This window comes from Buteo buteo, chromosome 6 (genome assembly GCF_964188355.1).
Source record: "Buteo buteo chromosome 6, bButBut1.hap1.1, whole genome shotgun sequence".
Classification (NCBI taxonomy): Eukaryota; Metazoa; Chordata; class Aves; order Accipitriformes; family Accipitridae; genus Buteo; species Buteo buteo.
The window spans coordinates 8,674,337-8,696,920 of NC_134176.1; the positions used below are offsets into that span (position 1 = coordinate 8,674,337).

Sequence of the window (22,584 nt, forward strand, 5' to 3'; positions counted from 1 at the left end):
AACCCACAAGCTGTGGAGAAAGGCTTTCCCCTCTCTTGATCTCTACTCTGGTGAGAGAAACAGTTTAAATACTCTGATTTTTCAAACATGGGCTTAATCAAGTCCCTATCTCCCTTCACAGCTGGTGGTAGTTTATCACTGCGTACCAGCCTGAAGGACCTGGGTGAAGAGCCGGATCTCAGTGTGACCGGGTCACGCTTTGTTCACTGTTTTTTACTGGGGCATGAGTTCAAGCACTTCCTTCTTCTTCCCTCCTATTTTAAGACCCCGTGTGCCCCTTTTTGGCCAGATTAATGGTCTGCATACCCCAGGGGGGGCCCAGCACGGAAAAAGATGCTGTTAGAGGGTATATTCCCCAATGAGAGGCTAATAACTCTCCCCAGCCCTTCAGGTACCCAAGACATCCTGTTGTGTGGCTTCACCTACACATTTGCATTTATCACTTAGCCCCAGCCTCCATCCTGGTCTCATCACCCAACTCCATGCATGGCTTTTCCCGAATTTCAAGATGGATCTTGTACTGACCATGGTCCTGAGTCTTTCAAGGAATATTTAAGAATGGATGGAGTTATTCTAGATGTATTGCTCTGTAGAATGATGTGTTCATACTGCTGTTTGCATTTGCTAAGCTTTTGAGAAAAGCTTCCTTAGTTGCTCTTTACCACATCCAGTAGAAGTATGCTTGACGATTGTAGAGGTCCTTGCAGTATCATCTCTGCAAGCAAGAAAATATCAGCTCTAAAAGAAGAGTTGAGAAAAACTAATGTTAAATAGTAACTTAATATCTGGAAGAATGGATGTTAGGTTTGAGATGGATGCCATGTATCTTTTTGAGAAAAAGAAATAAAACCATATCATTTTTTCCATTAACCATTTTTTTTTCTTTTTTTTCCCCAGTGCAGCGAGAGTGTACACAGAAGAAAACCTTCACTACCTGGATAAATTCAATATTGGCAAAGGTAAGAAGGGGTTTCTTCAGGAAAGACATGCCTTTTGCCTTTTTGATTGGGACGTGCTGTATGGAGATTAAAATTTTTAGGAATAAACAAAATTAATATAAGATTTTCAGGCACTGGCAGGAAAAAAGTAGCCCCTGGAGAGCATTTGTTTAATAGGTGCAAAAGCATTGTATTGGTGATTGTCCAAGGATGTTTGTAAGAAGTGGTTTGTAAGTAGAAGACAGTATCTTTCTTGCTGATGTGGTGAAACACACTTGTGCTGGATTGTGGCACATGCCTTAGGGTTTTATGAGGTTCTGTATTTATGATTAGTTTTACTGTGTTTAGGTAAGTAGTATTCTATTATGCAATCCAAGAACATGAGTTTAATGGGATGATGTGAGTGACTGGTAAGTATTAAGACAAACAACATAGTAGTTAGTGTAGGTGCTCTTTAAGCTTTCACAAAGCAGCTCATGCAGCATGTGCTGGGGCTCTGACTTGCTCAGGTTAAAAAAAAAAATCCTGTTTTGGTCCCTCCCTGAGCAGAAGCTGCTGAGCTTGTGGTGAGTTTGTGTTGTCCACAAGTGGGTGAAAAGAGTGAGGATTTAGTTATTTAGCCCTATAGTCAAATTTGTACTTGGGGTACATTGATTAGAAGTCAAAATAGGAATTAACTGCTTTTCTTAACTTTCCCTTTTTCAAAGCTTTGGGGTCTTTTGCCACATACCTCCTTGAAAAGTATAAATACTTGAAAATGAGGCCTAAAATAACCCTTATAAAACACAGAGGAAGGGCAAGCGGGAATAAGAGACAAACATAACAGTGGTTCAGAAGCAGGAGGATATGACTGATTAGATGCAGGATTTCTATTTCAGCTTATTGAAAAAATAAAGGATGCTAAACATTTTTTTAACAACAGACTAACCTGTGATGTTCTGTAGTGTGTTGAATTCAAAATGACAAAAGATGGTGTGACAAGCATTGAAATTTGTTTTGCAGCATACACCTCCTTCTGTTATCTCAGACCTGTATACAGACATACGGCAAGGGCATTTGCTTTTGGATCTGTTGGAAGTGCTTTCAGGTCAACATCTGGTAAGACAGAGTAATAAAAATATTACCTCAATCCTTCGTCAAATCCAGGAAAGATTTCTGAATACTCTTAATTGTAACCGTATGAATGATCCCTCTGGAGTTATAGAGCTATTTGCAAGTAACTTATTCTTACACCACTGACACTGAAACACACTGAAATAAGCTGATCCAAAGTAATTTGTGAATCTCTGCAGGACTTCCCTAATCAAAATATAAAATAAAATTAATTTTTATAACTGAGGATGTAACCTGTTCTTTTTGCTTCACAGCCACGGGAAAAAGGATTTAATACCTTCCAGTGCAGAAGTAACATAGAAAATGCTTTGACATTTTTAAAGAGCAGATCAGTGAGTATTAACTTCAAAATTCACAGCTAAAGCCAGTTTAGCTGGTGGAACATTTTCTTTGTTAACAATGATCCTTTTTTTTTCCCCCTAGCTCAAGCTCATAAATATTCATGTTGCTGACATTATTGAAGGAAAACCTTCCATTGTGCTTGGCCTAATTTGGACAATTATATTTCATTTTCATGTAAGTATTTCAGTGATCTAAGAGAGTTTTAGTAGAGAGGAAAAGCAGAAAAATATGTTGACTTACGTGGTTGCCAAATGAGATGAATTAGTACAAAGCAGAAGATTGTTTTCTGACCTCTGGAAGTGACGGCTCACGGAGGAGATGCACCAGTGCATCTTTCCTGTGTCTCTGAGCTGCTTCTCCTCACCAGTGCAATGATGGCATTACAGCCTGATGAAAGGTATCTAGCTACAAATGGTAGGAAGGAAAGATATTGAGATTTTTTTTAGAGTAACTAGTTTAAAAATAGGCTAAACTTTGCCTATCTGTCTAAGGCCTGTAATGATTAAGCTCCAAATAGAGCAAATAGTGTAAAGTGGCCCATATCCATCTCCCTCAGAGGCAGCCCCCCTCTTCAGTGTTGGCTGTGCTCACAATGTGTAATTCTTGCTAATATTTTTTTCAGTACCAGGTGCCTGAAATAACATGAAGGCTGTCACAGTGATTTTTCTTATACAGGATACTGAGCATGCATCTTGCATGGCATGAGGTTGTGGGGAGGTTTGAAAGCACAGGGCCTTGCTCTAATCATATTGTAGGACAGTAGAGGATGATGGAGCCAAACTGTCTTCTAGTAAGAGCCCAGCAGTTATTTAACATAGGTGCACTGGGGGTGAACTGCTGACTGGGGCTCAGGAGAGCACAAAGAAGCAAAGTTATTTAACAGTATTGTAACCCACATTTTTCTTGGTAAAGGTTCTTCGATGCTGAAGATTCTCATGCTCCACATAGCCTATGCATTATCTCTTTACCTAAACCAAGCTTCTCTGACCAAATGTAGTTCTCTGAGGTCTATCGAGTAGGTTTTCCTGCACCCTGAGTGAGCAGGCAAACTCTAAGCATGCCTAATACATGACACTGTTGACAGCAGAAAACACAGCTGCCATGGGCTGCTTTTGCTGGTAGGAGGAATAAAAAAGCACATTGAGTGAGAAGGTCCCGTGATACCATTGCTGGTACCCACAGTATAACATGGAAGTCTTTGGATGAATATTTTCTGCCAAAAAATCACCTAAAGATGGGAATTCAGTGTGAAATAGTTCAGAGTGAACAGATAAAAAAATCCTGGTCTGATCTCTGGGGACAGGGAGCTACTGTTACATCTGTGATTGAGTCCTTTCTAATTCTCTGTGGTTTTCTCCCATTGATGTCTTGGTAATTTTTCACTGACGCCTGATTAACTCTCCCATCATCTCTGATAGATTGAAGAACTTGCCCAGACACTTGCTTGTACTTACAATCAGCCTTCACTTGATTGTTCAAGTGCTGTTGACTCCTCTCCAAAGGCAAGCCGATCAGTTAAAAAAAGTGCTAAAATTAAGGAACGGTGGAAGATCTCTGCGACAAAGGCTCTTTTGTTATGGGCAAAAGAACAGTGTTCACTGTAAGTTCCATCCAAGACTTATAAATAGTATGTTACACGTTGTATTTACTGCTTTCCTCTAAATGTGGTGATATTTTCCCCTGTTTTTTTAACTTAGTGACAGCTTAGCAGAAATTCCTTTAGATTTCAGATGTTGTTACCAGTCCTTTTAGCATCAGTCAGGCCCTAGCTGTTTTGACATGAGCCCTTTAATAACGTGAAGCTAATCCTACTAATAAAGTACCACAATGTAAATTGAGTTGTTTGACTTGTCTGTTTTAGGGGCTTCTTTGTGGTAAGTCTAGTGGAATGTTTACATGATTTGCTAGTTTTAATCTGCATGATTGGCACTGGTTAACAAAGTTTCAGTAATTTTTTTTTTTTTAATGGAATACGTAGAATTTCTAGGATTCCCATATCTTATGTTTTTCTGTCAAAACACTGCATGATCCCCAAGAAGGACCCTAGTCCTAGAGATCCTAGTCCCCAATTCTAACAAGGTATTTCCTTATGCTCAATGTACAGGTAGCTCTGTTGATTTCAGTGGGAGTATTCACAGTGCACAATCTAGAGCAGATACAGATATTTCTTGTAAGGGGCAGGCTTTACATTTTCTTCAAGGGCTCCTGCTTCACTCCAGGATGTTTCAAATATGTTTTACAATAATGTCAGCCCTTTCTCTCCAGCTCTTTGGTTGCTTTATGTTCTAATAACATCCTACTAATATTCTATGTTGTTAGTGGGAGATAAAGGCCTTCATCAACACATCAGACACTTTCTGCTGGGAGAATGTTTTCAAGGCACTGAAGTCTTCCTTTTAGCTGTGTTTTATCAGGACAAGATTGATTGTCGTATAAAAAACAGCTCTCTGTCCATTTAATCTTCCTCTTTTGCTTGTTTTTCTTTTTCAGCAATATTGCTGTCTGTTTTGTAGCATGCTTTCTGAACTGTGATTAAGTTGAATGATATTGTTATCAGTAAATCCTATAGTTTTTGGTAAAAGAACAAATCTTGTAAGTCCTGGCTCATTGTTTTGTAACTAAATTTGATCACCTGAAACCCCACATCTTTTCCATGCTGTAACATACTCATAATATACAGGCTGTTTCTGGAAAGTTGTCCCAGAATTCACTGTGGCTTGCAGAGTTGAGCACCTCACGGCACTGTCCAGGCACTGCTTAATGGAAGATGTTTTAAAGACACTAAGCTAAATAAGAGAAAAAGAAGTATTTTTCCTGCAGTAATAGATCACTTTTAAGGTCTGGATTTTCTAAAATGCCAGAGGCGATTCCAATACTCGGTGCCCTTACAGACAAATAGCTACAGGTTCTTCAGTGCTTTGCTTGTTGTTTTTCCATCCCATAGAATACATAGATATTGAGCACAAAGGTGATGTTCAGAAAGGATATTGGATCAGCAAGGCTTTATCTTCAGAATGCATCATAAGATAAGAATATCGAGTCATTTTGCAAATATAGCATAAAAATACATAAATGTAGCGATTGGTAGTACTAGCTGAATTATTGTCTGACCCAACTTCTGCAGAAGTTCAGTGGCAAGGTTGTCTATAATTCCTTGGATTTGGTTCGTACTCCCATTTTACTGAATTTATATTCTGTTTCTAAATTTGTACTTAGGACATCTGAGGAAACAGGCTATAACGTTTTGTTTCTAATAATTTTGGGGATAGGCACGGCTCTATCAATGTGACTGATTTCAAGTCAAGCTGGCGAAGCGGACTGCCTTTTTTAGCCATCATCCAAACCTTACGACCAGGTCTAGTTGATTTGGAGAAGGCAAAAGCTAGAAGCAATAAAGAAAACCTGAGAGAGGCTTTCAGAATTGCAGAACTGGAGCTGAATATTCCACGGCTTCTTGAACCTGAAGGTAAATGACCTGGTTTTTTTTTAATCTTTGTTATCAGGAGTGAGATTAATATAATCCTATATGTGTTGATTTGGAATACAGGAAAAAGTAAGACTGTGCTTAAGTTTGAAGTGGAACATTGATCTTTACTGTAATGCTCAAAGCTGAGGTTCTTTATTTGATAACACCAACTGTACTTAGTTTGAATTGGCAGCAAATGCAGAAACAATATGCAGAAGAAAGGATATGAAGCTTTCCTGTTCATGGGAGAAACTTTTTCATTAGTTAATCATGTTATATTAAAATATTCTCAAGGAAAAAAGGGTTCATTACATATTAATTTCTGTCAGTGGTATGTTAACTGAGCTGCTGCAAAATAAACATGTTTATGGTAATGTGTTTTAATAACTGCAGTATAGCATGTAATTATGTGATCAGGCCTAGAAGGCTGCATAATTATGTAAATGGTGTATTGGCTCTTGTAGATGTTGACATTATGAATCCAGATGAAAAATCAATCATGACTTATGTGGCTCAGTTTTTGCAATACTCCAGGAATTCGCATGAGTCTGAAGAAGACATGGAGGTATGTCATGTGCTTTATCACTGGGGCATTTTTAAATGAATGTGCATCATGGATATCAAGAATATCAGTACTTTCTTTGCCCAGTTTATAACCTGACCCAGTAACAGTTAGAAAGTAGATCCTCTGATTCAGCTACTGACAGGACTGAATTGGCTTGAACCTTCTGATGCTCCTGTGTGGTAGTCAAGACTCAATGTGATAGGTTTTTGATGATGCAGGTAGAATTGCTGTGGAGGTTGTCTTGTTTTTTCATTTTAACTATTACAGAGGACATTTTCAAGCCTGGTTGTCTTCATGTGTGGTCTGAAGACTGTATGTAAATATTGGGATAGAGGCAGACAGATTTGCAAATGTGCAGAACAACTAGCTTTAAACTTAGTAGCTCACATGTAAAGTGGATAGAAGTTGTCACTCACAGATCACACGGGTTGGAAAACCGAGTTTTCTATTCTCTATATCCTCCTATGAGAGTTTATGTAGTAATTGGTTATTCACATATCTCCATACTGATAATCTCCTTTCAGTAGGACTGCAGTCGGGCTCTTCTTTTAAGATGCCTTCATATATCCAGGTGCCAGGTTTAAAACTTTGGCCTTGATCTATAATAGTGCCTGACCCAAAATTTATTAGCGTCCCCAGGAATTACTATTTGGTTTTCAATAGCTTTGAACTGGGTTTATCATATGCTCAATGTGTGTTGTTTTACGGCACAATGTAGATTAAAAACAAGGCTTGCAAAATAGAAAAATGAAATTTTCTGCTCTAATTACCAGGAAAAAGTAAGAGACGCCATGAGCTGGTTGGCTGCACAGGAGGAGAAGTTAGCAAAGTTGCTGATCGACACAGAGAATGAAGCATATTACCAGAAGTACAAAGTAAGTTGCATTTCATATTTAACTGTGTTGTGGTTTAACCCCAGCCAGCAACTAAGCACCACACAGCCGCTTACTCACTCCCCCCTCAGTGGGATGGGGGAGAGAATCAGAAGAGTAAAAGCGAGAAAACTCGTGGGTTGAGATGAAGACAGTTTAATAGTCAAAGCAAAAGCTGTGCGCACAAGCAAAGCAAAAGAAGGAATTCATTCGGCACTTCCCGTGGGCAGGCAGGTGTTCAGCCATCTCCAGGAAAGCAGGGCTCCATCACTCCTAACGGTTACTTGGGAAGACAAACACCATCACTCCGAACATCTCCCCCTTCCTTCTTCTTCCCAAAGCTTTATATGCAGAGCATGACGTCATATGGTTTGGAATATCTCGAATATCTCCTTGGTCAGCTGGGGTCAGCTGTCTCAGCTGTGTCCCCTCCCAACTTCTTCTTCACCCCCAGCGTACTTGCTGGTGGGGTGAGAAGCAGAAAAGGCCTTATCTCTGTGTAAGCACTGCTCAGCAGTAATGAAAACATCTCTGTATTATCAAGACTGTTTTCAGCAAAAATACAAAACATAGCCCCATACTAGCTACTATGAAGAAAATTAATTCTATCCCAGCCAAAACCAGCACAAACTGTTTCTGCAGAAAAAAGCTATTATTCTGTAGAAAAAAGCTAATATTCTGGGAATATTTTTAATGTTTTTTCATCTTCATCACCTAAACTGAAGCATTAAATAAACTTTTAAACAAGAGTTGGAAATCTAACAGTGAATTTGGTAAATGCCCTCATATGATTGAGGGAAGGGTAGGATAAAATTCTTTCTGTTAGGAAAAAGATATATGCTGCTTGGTTTCTGAGCAGAGCAAGTTTTTTTTTGGAGACAGTAAAGTAGTATCTTTTAATTAATCAACATAGTTGAACATTTGGACAAAATTCAAGCACACAGGCCCCTTACAGCATTACCTTCACCATTTCTGTGATAATAATAACAGTAGGTTTTACCCAACTGATGTGGTAAAGGAATAGTTGAAATGTTGGCTATAGATTGCGCTGAAGTAAAATTTCCTTCGGTTTATATTGTAGCCAGTTTGTAATAAAATGGCCCATAGGGGACTGTGAGGGGAGGAATTTTCCCTTTCTCTTGGTGGGAGGGGAGAACCATGACCTGACTGTACTGACATTATATTAAATACAGATTTTGCTAGTGAATGGCACCTATAATTTCAGACCCAAATACTGCCTGGAGACAAGTATGCCTCTTTGCTGCTATGTTGCATTTCCGTGCATCACACCCTTTGAAGTTAATGGAAGTCATACCAATGTGTTAAAAGGCAGGCAGTACTTGGCTCCATGAGCTTCCATTTGAAGTCTTCTTCTATGAATTACTCTTCCTTTTTATCCCTAGGAAATGATGTCATTTATGGAAGCATTTAACCAAGAAAAAAAACCCTTTCTGCCTGTGTTGTCATCAAGAAGTGAAGCTAGGCTGAGAGAAAGCCAGCAGCAGATGAGAGAAGAGTGGAATAAACTGATCTCTCAGGTCAGAGGCATTTCTAGCTCACCTCATTACCAGTGTGAGTGTGTTTGATGAAAAAGCCTAAGTCTACACCAGGAAGTTGCGCAGTGAAAAGTGGGGAGGTGATACTTTATTTGGATTGATAAAAGAAGTATTGACCCTGAACCTGAAGTCCAGACAAACCGAGTGGCATATAGTGCTCAAGAGGAGGCAGAAGGTGACTGTGCATTACCCTTCTGCCTCCTGAGCTTCAGGATTGTGAGATGTTTGTGAAAAATGGTGTGCATCTGATTATCTTTGAGCACTCTTCTGATCAAAGTTTTTGGCCTATTTATGCTTAAAAGGTTCTTTTGGGACATAATTATGGCTCAGATAATGATGCAGCTGGGAAAAGTGTGTTAATATATTCTTTCCCATGGCACAGATAGTGATATAGTGGGATCTGGTTGGTCAGTGCTTTGCAATGAGGTTGACTGTGTCATCTCCCTCTGCCACAAGGGGATGTATTGGGCCTCACTGGTAATTGCTCTTTATGGAAGAGATGTTCCCCTGTCAGCCCCATGATGGAAAGTTGTCCAGAGCATCCCTGTTTGCCCTCTATTTTGGAACTAGTTTACTATAAATTTCCCTGTTGCTGGGCCTTGACGTGGTTACCAGCCAAGGATAGTGACTGCCAAATTCTTTGTAGTGTTACAGAGATTACAGCCTGGGGAGCAAACCTGGGTCTCAGGTGAACATAGCTGGTTTGCAGCTGACTTCACTGGAAGCTCCTTTTCTGAACAGTGGCAGGTGGGGTTTTTTCTGGTATGTCTAGAGCATCAGCTTATGGAGCTTATATCAGTATCTTGGAGATGGGGAAGAAAATAATGGTGAGAAATTTAATCACTTGTTTTCCTTTTTAAGATTAATGAATGGAAAGCAAAGCTGGACCAGATGTTGCCCTCCCCCCTGGATAACATTGAGGCTTGGCTTCAGGAGGTAGAACATCTGCAGTCAGAAGATTTGCCTGATTTGCAGGACCCGTTTAAAGCAATGTTTGTCTTCAGAGAAATAATTGTAATATTTAAGGTATGCTGATCACAAAGGAACATTCTTCTTCAGTCTGACCTAGCAAAGCACTTGTTATGGAATTGCTATTTGGCATTTTGGGAAGTGGTGCGGATATGTTTATTTTCTGAAGATGAAAAGCTCTTCTGAACATACCTTTGAACAATGATGAAATTAAATAACTGCATGGGTCTATAAGGAAGGTTTCTGACTTCACTGGGGTGAGATTAAATTTGAGTACTATCTGAATGAATAAATTTTGGTATTCTTTTTATGTGGTTCCTGCAACTTGTTTGTTAAGTAATAACATAGGGTAATTGCATTCTTATCTTTAAATCTATGCTTAATGCATATCTATTCAGAAAAGCACTTGTGCTCAGGGTTACATTCCAGTGAGCTCACAAAGTTTGTGTGTTTAAAGTTAAATATTTGCTGAATCACTTTGTAATGCCATTTAAAGCAATGGGAGGTATTTTGATACCTCCATACCATAGAAGTTATTTATTCTGATCTTAAAACGTTTACACTGATAATAGTTTAAACGTCCTTTTTGAGTTTGAAAACTTTGAAAAGAGTAGATGTGTTGATGCCTGATCATCATAATGCTGTACTTGTTTTTTTTATGAACAAGGGGGAAGTTGGATGTTACTGTGACATGCCCTTAAAGAGAATTTGAAAGAATGGGAAATAGAGGTTCTTGTGAGTGGCTTGGTAACACCACTTTTTTGTACTATTGCTTGTCAGTTCCTGATATGAGAGGTGGCTTTTTAACTGATAACAACTTTGCCAGACTTTAGCCATTTGGTCTATGATTTTTGTTGTTCAGCCTAAGTAGTTAAAGCATTTCTAACAATGAGACAAAGGGAGAGATGCTGTTGGTTTAGGGGTTTCTTTCTTCCTGTTGAACATGTAGATAAAATCATTAAGTTCCTTAAGAAGAAGAAACCCAAGATACTTAATTTCTGTCAAATCCATTTTTCCTGATGGGAAGTTATTCTGTTGAGAAACTTTTTCCTCCTCCTTCCTCTAGTCAGTCCTTTTAGTATGTCTCCTGTAGGGATCTTGTTGCCAAGGTGGTGCCTTACAATGGAAATTTTACTTTCTCATAAGATCTAGGAAATTACCTACCAATGCTCATAACTGTCTGACTGGAATAATATTAAGGTTACAAAATCAAGTGTTTAAAATCTGTGCAGTATTTTTGGGGTTGAGGGCTGCCCCAGGATTTAGCAATTTCCATTAACATGCTTTGTGGCAGGTTTTATTACATAGAAATGAACTTTTAGCATATTTATTTATATGCCACTTATGCTTATATTCTGTGCAATGCATTTTATGCCTGTAAAATATTCCCCAATCATGTGACACTGGCCATCAGAGGGTTAATGTGATATCAGCTTGGTGTTAGATGGAAATTTATTGAGCAGTCAAATGAAGTATTAAGCAAGTTTGACATAATAGATTTATTCAACAGGTTTTGCTGTCAGTCTTTGCTAACGTAGCAAAGAACAACTTAATATCCTGAAACTGTTACACTGACACTTCTTTGTCCTAAAGGTGATAGTGAAAGTGCAGAAGAAAATGATAGCAAGGGTAGTGTAGATTCATGTTCCTTATATTTAATTAGATGCACAGTGATAAGAGAAATCAGGTAGTACTACACTAAATATGCACTTTAGAAGGTGATGACATAAATACTTTCATTGCTCTTTAATGGGTAAAGGCACTGGAAGGTTGTCTTGTGCTGACTAGTTCTTAATAGCTCTCACCCTAATGGCAGGTGACTTGCAGATTCCCAGATGAAATACTCTAGAATTAAAATGAATGGCTTAGTATGTCTTTTTCTCCCCAGGGCTTGATGGATTGTTTTGATTCTCATTTGGACACCCTTCAATCATTTAAGAATGAAGATGAGAAGAATATGCCACTAGTCTTTCCTGAAAAGTTAGAGGAAATGAAAAGAAGGTTGTGATCCTCAAATTCCCTCTACTTTGACTATGTTGTATTCTAGCTCTGCCGTTGACTTGCTCTGCTATTCTGAACAAAGCACATAATTTATCTGTGCCTTGCAGAAAAAGAGCATTTTCCACCTAAGCACAGATTGACTGTCATGTGGAGCAGGCAGGTTCACTCATTGGTCCAGTGAGTGTCTAATTATGTGTAGAAAGTGGAGCTCATTAACAGGAACTTTTCAGATGCCCTTTGCTAGTGTGGATAGGAAGCACCCACTAGGGGTAGGAAACATTAATATTTTGAATGTAAAAATTTCTCTGGGGATGTGGATTCTCTAATTTTTAATTTCCACCTTTTAAAATCACTGAGATCTATAGGTTGTGCAAACCCCATAGATCTGTTGGAGGATATTTTAAAAAATGAGCAGTGAATTGTGTCTGTAACCTGAGATCCTTTGACATACAGATGGCAGATACCCCTTTTCTGGGCATTTAAGGTTTTTCATAAATTGAGCAGTCAATATTGACTCAAAATTGTTGCTACTTAAAAAAAAGAACTGTTGTTATCTTAAAATTTTATGCCTGTCATAACAAAATAACGTTTACATATATGTAATTCTGAGTTTTTAGGCTAAAAACATTATACATTAACATTTCCTGTATACAATAATTTTGAGTCAACTTTTGGAACATTTCACTGTTTGCAGATTCAGCAATATTCATTTCACAAACTCCAACACCTTTCTCGAATACCACTATGGACTGTGCTCAGCTATTGCCAATGAAGTGATGTTAAAGCTAAATATCTGGGACATGAAATATGGGACAAAAGAGTCCGTGGAATCACTGCTGGAAAATTGGAATGTAAGTTTAAGATATATGTATCACACCCTGACAATAATTGTTCTTCCCCACCTCTTTTTGATTCAAGCTTGTGTGTGTCCTTATCTGAAGATACTACGGTAGTTGGTAGAAGCACGGTAGACTTGTGAGATCTGGGATTTATGCAAAGAAGGACAGGTAGACCACCATAGAAGCTTCCTCCATGTCTTCCCATTTTCCTCTGAATGAGAGTTCTTTCTTCAGTTTGGAGAAACAGAATGAGCTGTCACTGTTTGTAATTTTTTCTCTGCCCTTTTTTATTCTTTATTGGGAAGATTTATTCTTTCTAGACTATTTGTAGGGCCAGCAGTAGCAGCTCTTCCTTAACTCAAACCTCTCTGGGGTAGTTCAGTAGTTGCTATCTTCAAAAACAACCATTACCCACAATGCTGGCTAATACTGCCTTTTGCTGTTGCCTCTTCCTTTTCCAGCTTCCTTACCTCCTTACACTTTGCGGTGAATGTGAATTGTGGTGTTTTGTTATATTTTGTGCTTAGCTCAGCTTCTGGGCTCAAGTTATTAAAATGATGCCACGTGTAGGCCTATGGGAGGGGGTGGATTTACCCTACCCCAAATACTGCCAAAGATGCACCAAAAATAGAGGCAGAGAAATGAAAATGCTGATGCCATCAATTTTGCCCCATCTCCAGTTAATGGGACTCCCCCTGAATTCCATCGTAGTGGAGTTTCTAAATCTTTTCTCAGAAGCTTTTCAGACTGGCAAATCCCAAGTTAAATTAGTGGGAATTTCACCAGCATCAGAACTGTGGAAGTACGCAACAAGAGGTTGTATAAAATATCAGTTTCCCTGAGCACTACTAACCTTACCCTGTGATGACATGGGTGTACAAAGTTAATCTGTGCTGAGTTTCTTGATTCAGTTAGTTTCATAAATACTTACTATCATGTTATTTCTACAGTTGTAGTTCATGGTGTTTCTCAAGCTGATAGAATATACAGCTTTCCCAAGAAGCTTAAGGCTTGTTGCTGGCTCTCCTTCTGGTCCCATGATGTGCAGTCCTGGCTGAGTGGTGGCGTGGTGGCCCAGGCTTGTCATGGCCACAGGAGAGGTTGTTTTGTAGCCTGCTAGATAGGACATTTGTAGGAGTGGGGAGCTCCGGTGTGAGATGCGTCTCAGACAGAGGGGGGCTGAGGATCAACCCTCTCATTCCCTGTGTGAATGTTGAAAGTACAAGTCTCCTCCTCTGCTCCCATTTCTTCCTGTCTCACCCTTTCTATCCCCAGTTTAGATCTTAGATGATCTGTGGCAAGAACTAGGCATGTCGATACTTCTGTGCATGCAGGGGAACACACCTTTCACTTCCATCACTCTTTTGACTTAATGTGACTAAATTCTGCCTGACTTGTTCTAGATGCTATTTCTCAATATTGCCCTAGGGCCTTAACTTTTTGAAATAAACAGTCCTGACTCATGCAGGCCTGTGACTCAGGCAATGGCATTCAGGAGTTAGTATTCCCATTTAAATTACTCTGTGCATGAGCAGAAAAAAGAACAGGTCTGTTTCAGGCTAAACGGTGCAGATGAGTTGCTGGATGGGCTTTGCTCAGTTTACGTTTAACCTGCAGGTTATAGGCTCATATTGAAAAAAACGTATCCCAATCTGCATTTCCTACCTAGTTTTATGTGCGTTAGTGTTACCTGTGCCAATTACTTTTCACTTTGGGCAGAATTTCATTGAAGAAAAGAGGCTTGAAACGCAACTAGAAACTGCTACTCACATCTGTGAAGATTTGAAAAACAAAAACATAAGCAATCCTGACTTAGGTAAGTTTGTGCACATGAACTGATTTGAAGTCCTCTGTTTTGAACTGATGTACTGTCACCAGTTTTAATTCCTATTGATGTTTTGTGTAAAATGCTCCTTCTATGTAACAGACCTCTCTGTTTCCAAATGTATAATGATATTTGCTATCTGATGTCCTAGCTGAAGATCCTCAGGAAATTAGCAGACTTTTTAAGACAGTGGAGTCAAAGATCTCTATGTGCAGAGACTATATTTCCAATGTAAATACCACCCTACAGAAAGTCCTGTCTTCCTGGAGTAATTATACAGAAAACATCCACTTACTAAAGACGTGGCTGGAAGAAAAACGAAATGAGCATCCGAAAGAGGTACGTGGTTGGATTTCTCTTTGTAATGACAGACAGAAATACTTGGAAGCCTCCTGGAAGGAAAGCATTATACATGACAGTGGTTGTTGCTGTTGCTTTTCTGTTCCTCATTTTGGAAATAAACTTTTGGCAGGGTTCTGCTTTAAATGATTTCAATGCCTCTGTCTAGATCCCTGCTGAGATCCTGGCAAAGTGGAATTTGGTTCATGGTTCCTTAAATGAAGCTGGAAACTATCTCATCGAAGTCAGCAAAGAGCAAGTTGGTTCAAATATTGCCAAAGAGCTGAAGAAACTGAACAGGAGATGGGCTAAGTTCATCAAGAGGACACACTTTGTGAGTTACTAGTTTCATATGACTCTTTTGCCATGCAGCTTTCAAAGTCGTATTTTCTAGACTTATCAGCTTGCTAGACTTATCAGCTTGTTAATCAGAGATTAATAAATCTTTCGGTCAACTCAATATTGCCAGTTTTAAAACAGGAGGAACAGAGAATACTTAGAGGCATCCCATTCTTAAGTCTTTGTGGCTCAGATAAATGCTCTTTATGACACGATGGAAAATGTTCAGGTTTTTAAATGGAAATTTTAAAACCACTTATAAAAGGAAATCTTATTGCAGAGTAAAGCTCTTTGTTCAGTTTTAGAGGTGGCAGTAATCAATTTGTTAAAAGCTTGTGAGCCTTTGCTAAATTGTATAATCTCTGCCTTGGCTAGTAGAAAGCAATTATTGCTGCATAGATATTTCTAGGGTTGTACAACTTTACACCAGCTCACTTGACAGGTTTTTAGGCTGCTATAAATTCCTATACAACCTGCTTAATGCTACATATATTACATTTCCTAGAAAGCTTTCACAAGAATGACATTTTCACTCTGCCTGGGAATATCAGAGCTCTTAATTTTCTAAGTTGAGCATTTCACTGACATTTATTAAAGGTACTGCTGTGACAATAAATGGTGGCAAAAAATTATAACATTTTTGTAGGAGATGAGCTTAGTGAGAATGCAAGAAGATCAAAGGAAGCATGTTCCCAAGCATAAGGGAAATCCAGAGTTTCTTAGAAAAACCCTTAGTAAGAGATGTTTGTAGGAAATACATTCAGAAAGCAGAGATAAAGGGGCCTCTTGCACCCTTACAAGAGTTTAAGGACTCAGGAGTTATTTTTCTGGCATTGCTTTGGACAGTATGGCTATAATAAATATTATATTTATTTTTATATATAAAAAGGCAAGGACAAATGCTTGAGCTCTGGCCTGTGACTGCTAGTACCATTAAACTGTTAGCATGCTCCCTGGTCTTGATTTGACCAACACCAGCTATCATTCTCTTGGACGATTCCCTGGTGTAGCCTGAGGGATGCTGCAGCCCAGGAGTTATTCTCCATAGTAGCATGGCTGTGGCTGTGTGCTTATAAGAGAGGGGGCGGGCCATATGGGCACAGATTTTGCTGTCCCACCTGCTCTCAGGGTTGAAGAACTGAGCCTCACATAGTTTATTTACCAATATGTTTGGCATTTATTTCTCTTTCAATCCCTGTTGGGTGCAAAAGCTGGAAAGTAACCTAGTGGTGACTGTGTGTTGGAGGAGGGTAGTAGAGAGACCCATGAATCAATGATGGGGTTGAACATCTTGCTCTGCTCTTTGTTTATAGCTTGGTGAAGAGAGCACAGATGCTGCTGAGAAGACCAGGGAGCTTCTGGGGAGCCTGGAAAAAATTGAAGAGTTCCTTGAAGGGGTGGACAGCTGGGCAACAGAGACTGGACGCCTGCTTAGCAAGATCAGTCATGAGGGGCCTGTGGAACCTGATATGGAGGAACATTTGCAGGTGAAAATGGAAATACACTGCTTAAAATACCTGTTGATCTGATTCTCATCTTTCAGCACAGATTCCTGCCTAGGTAAAATGAGCCATCATCAGTGAAGCAGAAATGAATGTGGATTTCTGTGCTGTAACACTGGTAAAAAGTCAAGGCAATGGTAGTGTTTTGATGTTATTTCCCAGGTTCGCTCTCAGATGAGCTATAAATGAATTAGTGTGTCCAGTTGACAAGCAGGCGCCAATGACGTGCTGTTGGTGCCACTGATCAGCAGCTTGCTCTTGAGTGATATTAATCACTCCCTGTCCAGCACAGCATTTGCAGCAGACTAAAACTTTGCAAGGTGCTGAATTAAGAATTCCCCCTGGTCATATAGTGCTTTCTACCATCTACCTTCCAGTGCAGGGAGGGGGTTTGGGATAACTTGGCTGTATTCAGGGCTTACCTGTCAAAAACTGGAATACTTGAAGTATTTTCAGCAGCATGCTGGGTAATTTGTCCATCTCAACTTATAGGCAGTTGCTCTAAACATCCACAATGAGCACTGATTAATTTCTTGTTACTTCCACTAGTCTCTATTGTTTCCCATGTCTCTCTGCCAGGGTTTACTGTTTCCCCCCCTCCAGCAGGTGGCAGGTGGAAATATGTGTATATAATTCAGCAGCTTCAGTACAAAGTCTGATTTATTTTATTCACCTGCCAGTGAAGGTGAGACTGAACAAAGATGCCAAGCTTTACACTGGAGAAGCTGAAGAACTGTCTTATGTTGCCTTTTGCTATTTCTGCAACAGGGCCAGTATAATAAATGGTAGGAAGGTGACCACTAGAAGGAGGTTTCATTGGCGCTCTTCTGTCTAAGTGCTAAAATTCAACAGAGATCTTCTCTGGTACATTAAATCCACCTACAATAATTGTGAACCACAATTAGTGTTAGTTTAGTTTTGGTTTGCACTGTCTTGCACTATGTTTAGTTGACAGAATTAGGAGCGTGAGCTTATGAAAAGAATCTATTAATCTTTTTGTAATTGTGGGCATATGTTTTATAAAATAAGCCTCATTTTGCAGTGTGGCACTTTTTTGTTAAAACCAACAGAAAACAGCCTCCAAAGATGTGACTGGTATTGTATCTCCATGTCTGTGAGCAGAAGAGATCAGGTGGCTTATTACCTGCAGTACAATAGGTCGCAATCCAGAATAAAGCACTGATTATCATTAGAAGAATGCTAATTGACAACTTCAAACAGGAAAATGTGTTGAATATTCATAGTTCAAAACAGCTCTAATAACATTTCATGATAAATATTCAAAGAGGGCACACTACACTTGAATGCAAAATACGTGGCTGCTTCCTGCCTTTTAGTACTGAATACCATAAGAAAATCTGAGCCTTGATGTGTGCTTACTTTTGGACGACTTCGTGATCAGCCGATGCATATCCAAATGTGTGGTTTGTACATTCATTTGGAAAACTGTTTGGATGGGAAAGCATGTTTAAAAAATACTTCTAATTGGCCTGAGGCAAAGACATGGGAGGTATCACATTGACAGAAAGACTGTTTCAGCAGTCAGAATCCCCTGTGGATGGCAGCAGACTTCTTTCTACACAGAGATTTTGCAGTGCCATACACAGACCATAACTGGAATATTAAGATTTTTCCTTGATCAGATATTGACCATCCATGATCAAGGCTGGCTTTTTCATTCAGCTCCTTTAAACAAAAAGACATAAATACTGTACAGGCTTCTAATGCTTTTCATTCAACCAGAGCTTGGCTGCAAGGGGAACCTCGTGCCAAGAGCAAGTTGTGGCAGCAGAAGAGATATTGCAATCCCTGATGCAAAATGTTTCAAGTCAGGTGTCCCAACAGCATTCTCACACCACTGGGCTGCAGGCACGAATTAAAGAAGCCAGAGACAAAATAGAGGTACTCCTTTTTTCTATTGTTATTGTACTTTATACACACAGACATCTCTAATTTTAACATTATGTGATTAGGAAGACTCCTTTTAATTAACATAAAATAAAAAATGGTTTATACTATTAGAATCAGTCTCCCAGATTCATGCCAGGGCAAAACTAGAATATTTCAAAGATCAATATCCCAACTCAAAAAACTCAAGTGAAATCTTATGAAGCAATAGCTTTATGTAATTACTAACACTCAGGCACGTTCTGAAAAGAGTCTCTTTCTTCCAAGGCTGTCATGGGTGACATGAACAACATCTTGTCCAAATCTGAGAAGAGACCCCCAGAGAAGGAGGCTTTGCTCAATTTTGAAGAATCCCAGAAAGAACTTGAGGCCTCCATTTCAAAGGCTGTGCAACTTGTCAGTCAAAAATTAAGTCCTGAAGAATGTATTTCAAGATATGAGGTGGGTTTGTTTTCTGAGCCAGCTGAATTTGAGTATTTCTTAGTGCTATTTAGTATCTAAAAGGCTAAGGTACCACAGTGAGAAAAATATCAGAAGTTTTGGGGTTGTTTTTTTTGTAGCTATTAATGCTTTTCTCAGCGTTTTGATTTAGCACTGTTAGCATATATTAACTGAGCAGACAGCTTGAATGAAGAAGTGTAAATCTGTATGGCAGTTTATTCAGTGCCCTGTCTTAACTTAAATTACTCCCTCATCCCATCAGAACTCATCATGTGCTGAACTACAGCCATTTTTTTTTTGCCTGATTAATAATTAAGATTCCCATCAAGAATCACATGCCTGAATTCTGGGACAGGTTTTTAAAGTGTGATTATAAATACTGAATCACCTGTTTTTTTCTAGTGGCTAACTGATAAAGAAAGTGTGCAGTCTTAAAATCTGGATCTCTTAAAGGGATCCTTAGTGAGGTATCAAAAACAGAAGTGCCAAAAATCTGTGTTGCCTTATCTTGCACAGCAAGTCCTGGGCAGCCATGTGCCGGGAGCAGTGCAGAGCCCCACTCCAGGCCACCTCACAGGGTCTGCACTGATGCAGACATTTCACCCGCTGACAGGCATAGGACATGGCCATGTATATTCCCTAGAAATGATGCAAAGTTCAGGGACCTTAATCTTTCTTCTTTGGTACCAAGTTTGTCCCTAAAAGAGGAGTTACGAGAACATCTGCTTTTCTCCAAAAAGCATATACCGATATCGTCCACAACCTTTTTGCAGGTATGCAAGGGTGGAGAATGCCCTCATACTCGCCCATGCAAGGGCCATCACAACCTATACATGCAATGTATACATGTTTTATGCATGGTTTTTATATGCTACTGATATAATTTTGTTAGATAAATAAGCTACGTTGTTCTCCTTATTTTTCATTATGATGCTTTTCTTGCAGGAAGCTTTTAATGCTCTGGACAATAAAATTCTTGACAAATTTTTGAAAGCAGCTGAACAACTGAAAAATATTTCATCTGATTGCGAGAAGCTGGTAGTGGAAGAAAAGAGTAAATATGTTCGTAAAAGATGGGAGGTGAGATAAAAGAAGGAGAATCCACTGTCTGTTCTCATTAGGCCTAACATCTTTGAAAAACAATTTTTTTTGTCACAGTATGTTCTGAGTTTTTTACTTGCTTTGTAATACAATCTCACCATCTCACAGGGATAATGCGTTTTGAATTTTGCAGGCAGTTCATCATGAAATTATATCCTGTGTCCAGCTCATAGTAGAAAGGCAAAAAAAGAAATTTAATGCAACTTTTAAAAAGATCAATAAGCAATTAGGCAAAGAGAAGAAACTTCTAAGTATGGATGAAACCAAAGGGATCATCAAGGAACATGAGGTACCTGCCACACTCCTTTTCTCCTCTCCTACCTCTCTTGGTGAATGCATTGTCTGTCCTTCTTACTCCTTTTTAGGTACATTATTGCAGCCTGTGTTTGTGGAGCAGAGCCCTCGTTCTTGGTGTTATGCAAACACAGAACAAAGAGACCACCCAAATTATTTCTTTACCTTTTTTGAATGCAGGTATTAGCGTCCTTGCAGACTTTTAGAATTACCTCCTTGTTACATGGGTGGTATCTTTTTTCCTTTTTTTTTTTTTTTTTTTTTTTAAGACAGCCTTGAAGCATTAAAACAGACTTAGCTGTGCAAAGTGTAAAAACAAGAAATGTGTTCTGTGGCTCCCTTGATTTGTTACAGCTGCATAGATGGTGTTAGGTGCCTTCAGGTGAGAGTATCTTTTCGCAGTGCAATAGCCACACTTTACCTCTGTGTTTGTGCTGAATATAAATTAACCACAGAGTTAGACATAAAATGTTCATGTTTCACTTGCCAGGGTGAGTCATGGTGAATCTTATATATTCCATAAGCAATGGGGTTTACACTTCATTGCTTCTAGTATTTTCCTTTATCCTCTTCTTTGAGATGCGTTGATGTTGCCAGTTTACCACTTAAAAGGGTAACAAATTGCTCTCCTGATGAAATTCTGGTCTTCACTGAATTCAGTGGAGTTTTAGTCTTTGCTTCTCATGGGTTCATGTTCAGCAAATATTACATATGCAAAAGTAAGGAGAAATAAGCATTCTCAGGTGTACTCCTTCTGCTCATATTTTTGTTAGATTTTTAGTATATCTTGATTTCACCCTAGAAAGTATAATTATTGATGAGGGATATTTTAAATAGATTTTCCAATTCTACTTTTTCTGTAGTCAATGGGACATGTATATCTGATGTCAGTGCGAGGAGGACTTGAGACCAAAGTAGCTAAAGTTGTAGTAACATAATGAATTTCAAAATCAAGCAAGTCAGTGTAGTCTTGTGAATGCAGCTGAGGAACAAGTTGCCAGAAATCCTTATTTCTTTCCTGGCTGTATTTGAAAAAGAATTGAGGGAAAATAAATGTTTCTCCCCTAGTTTGACTGCTTACGCTTTAAGTGCACTCATCCGAGAAGACAATAGAAGTAGAAAAAAAAGTATGAGAATAATTGCATATCCTCATGACTTAACATGAGTTTAATATACTGTTTTTCTTTGTTTAGGCCTTTTTTTCTCATGAAGGCAGCCTGAGGGAACTTAGGAAATCATTAGAAGACCTTAAAATATTGGGAAGACTATCAGAAGAAACTATCCCAGGGATACAGACACTGACTGCAGACTGTGAACAAAAGCTAGAAAAGCTTCAGTCAGTTGTGGCAGATACTTACACGGCCCTGCTGTCTCATGCTGGAAGAGGACAGCCATCTAAGATAGAGTGGGTGACTGAGCGCACGATGTGTTGTAGCTTCACAGAAATCAGATATATGGATAGATTTTGTGGTAATGTAAATGTACAGCCAAGTACATTGCTATGTACATTACTGTTAACAGTCATAAATGTACTACCAAGTACATTACTATGTACATTGCTGTTGGCAACTGTACATTTAAACATATAGTATTAAGTTTCATAAACTAGCAAGTGCAATGTTTGATTACCCTTCATCACAGCAGCACTGTTTTTAATCATTAGCCAGGATTTCTTTTTTTCCCTTTATATTTCATATTTTGCTCTTAAGCTGAAATTTCTTTTAAACCGTAGGAGCTCCATTGTTGCTTCTGAGAATGGAGAAGAGCCCAGTTCTTCTCAACAAATTGATATCCTTTTGGTACAGGAGGTAAGAAGTCCATACGTACTGTTAGAAAACAGTGCTCTGTCTGGGGAAGATCATTGCCAAAAGGAAAAACTGATTATTTCTGTTACTATTCTGATTGTGTGTCGTGGTTTAACCCCAGCCGGTAACTAAGCACCACTCAGCCGCTCACTCCCCGCCACCCAGTGGGATTGGAGAGAGAATCAGGAAAAAAAAAAGTAAAACTCATTGGTTGAGATAAGAACAGTTTAACAGAACAGAAAGGAAGAAATTAATAATGATAATAATAATAATACTAAAATGACAATAATAATAACAGGATTGGAATATACAGAACAAGTGATGCACAATGCAATTGCTCACCACTCGCCAACAGATGCCCAGTTAGTT

The 22,584-nt window shown here is 39.0% G+C and overlaps 1 protein-coding gene across 5 annotated transcripts in view; it reads left to right on the forward strand.

The window, feature by feature from the left end:
- SYNE2 (spectrin repeat containing nuclear envelope protein 2) overlaps window positions 1–22,584 on the forward strand; it is a 197,464-nt gene that overhangs the window by 27,779 nt on the left and 147,101 nt on the right. For all 5 annotated transcript variants that reach the window (XM_075029637.1, XM_075029640.1, XM_075029638.1 and 2 more), the window contains exons 3-24: window positions 898–959; window positions 1,941–2,036; window positions 2,306–2,383; window positions 2,475–2,567; window positions 3,812–3,993; window positions 5,663–5,859; window positions 6,324–6,424; window positions 7,198–7,299; window positions 8,700–8,834; window positions 9,714–9,878; window positions 11,710–11,822; window positions 12,517–12,673; window positions 14,381–14,477; window positions 14,638–14,825; window positions 14,995–15,159; window positions 16,478–16,651; window positions 18,410–18,568; window positions 18,842–19,015; window positions 19,961–20,095; window positions 20,250–20,405; window positions 21,604–21,815; window positions 22,143–22,218. In XM_075029637.1, the coding sequence (XP_074885738.1) occupies window positions 898–959; window positions 1,941–2,036; window positions 2,306–2,383; window positions 2,475–2,567; window positions 3,812–3,993; window positions 5,663–5,859; window positions 6,324–6,424; window positions 7,198–7,299; window positions 8,700–8,834; window positions 9,714–9,878; window positions 11,710–11,822; window positions 12,517–12,673; window positions 14,381–14,477; window positions 14,638–14,825; window positions 14,995–15,159; window positions 16,478–16,651; window positions 18,410–18,568; window positions 18,842–19,015; window positions 19,961–20,095; window positions 20,250–20,405; window positions 21,604–21,815; window positions 22,143–22,218 (3,017 nt within the window). The remainder of the gene's footprint in view (window positions 1–897; window positions 960–1,940; window positions 2,037–2,305; window positions 2,384–2,474; window positions 2,568–3,811; window positions 3,994–5,662; window positions 5,860–6,323; window positions 6,425–7,197; window positions 7,300–8,699; window positions 8,835–9,713; window positions 9,879–11,709; window positions 11,823–12,516; window positions 12,674–14,380; window positions 14,478–14,637; window positions 14,826–14,994; window positions 15,160–16,477; window positions 16,652–18,409; window positions 18,569–18,841; window positions 19,016–19,960; window positions 20,096–20,249; window positions 20,406–21,603; window positions 21,816–22,142; window positions 22,219–22,584) is intronic.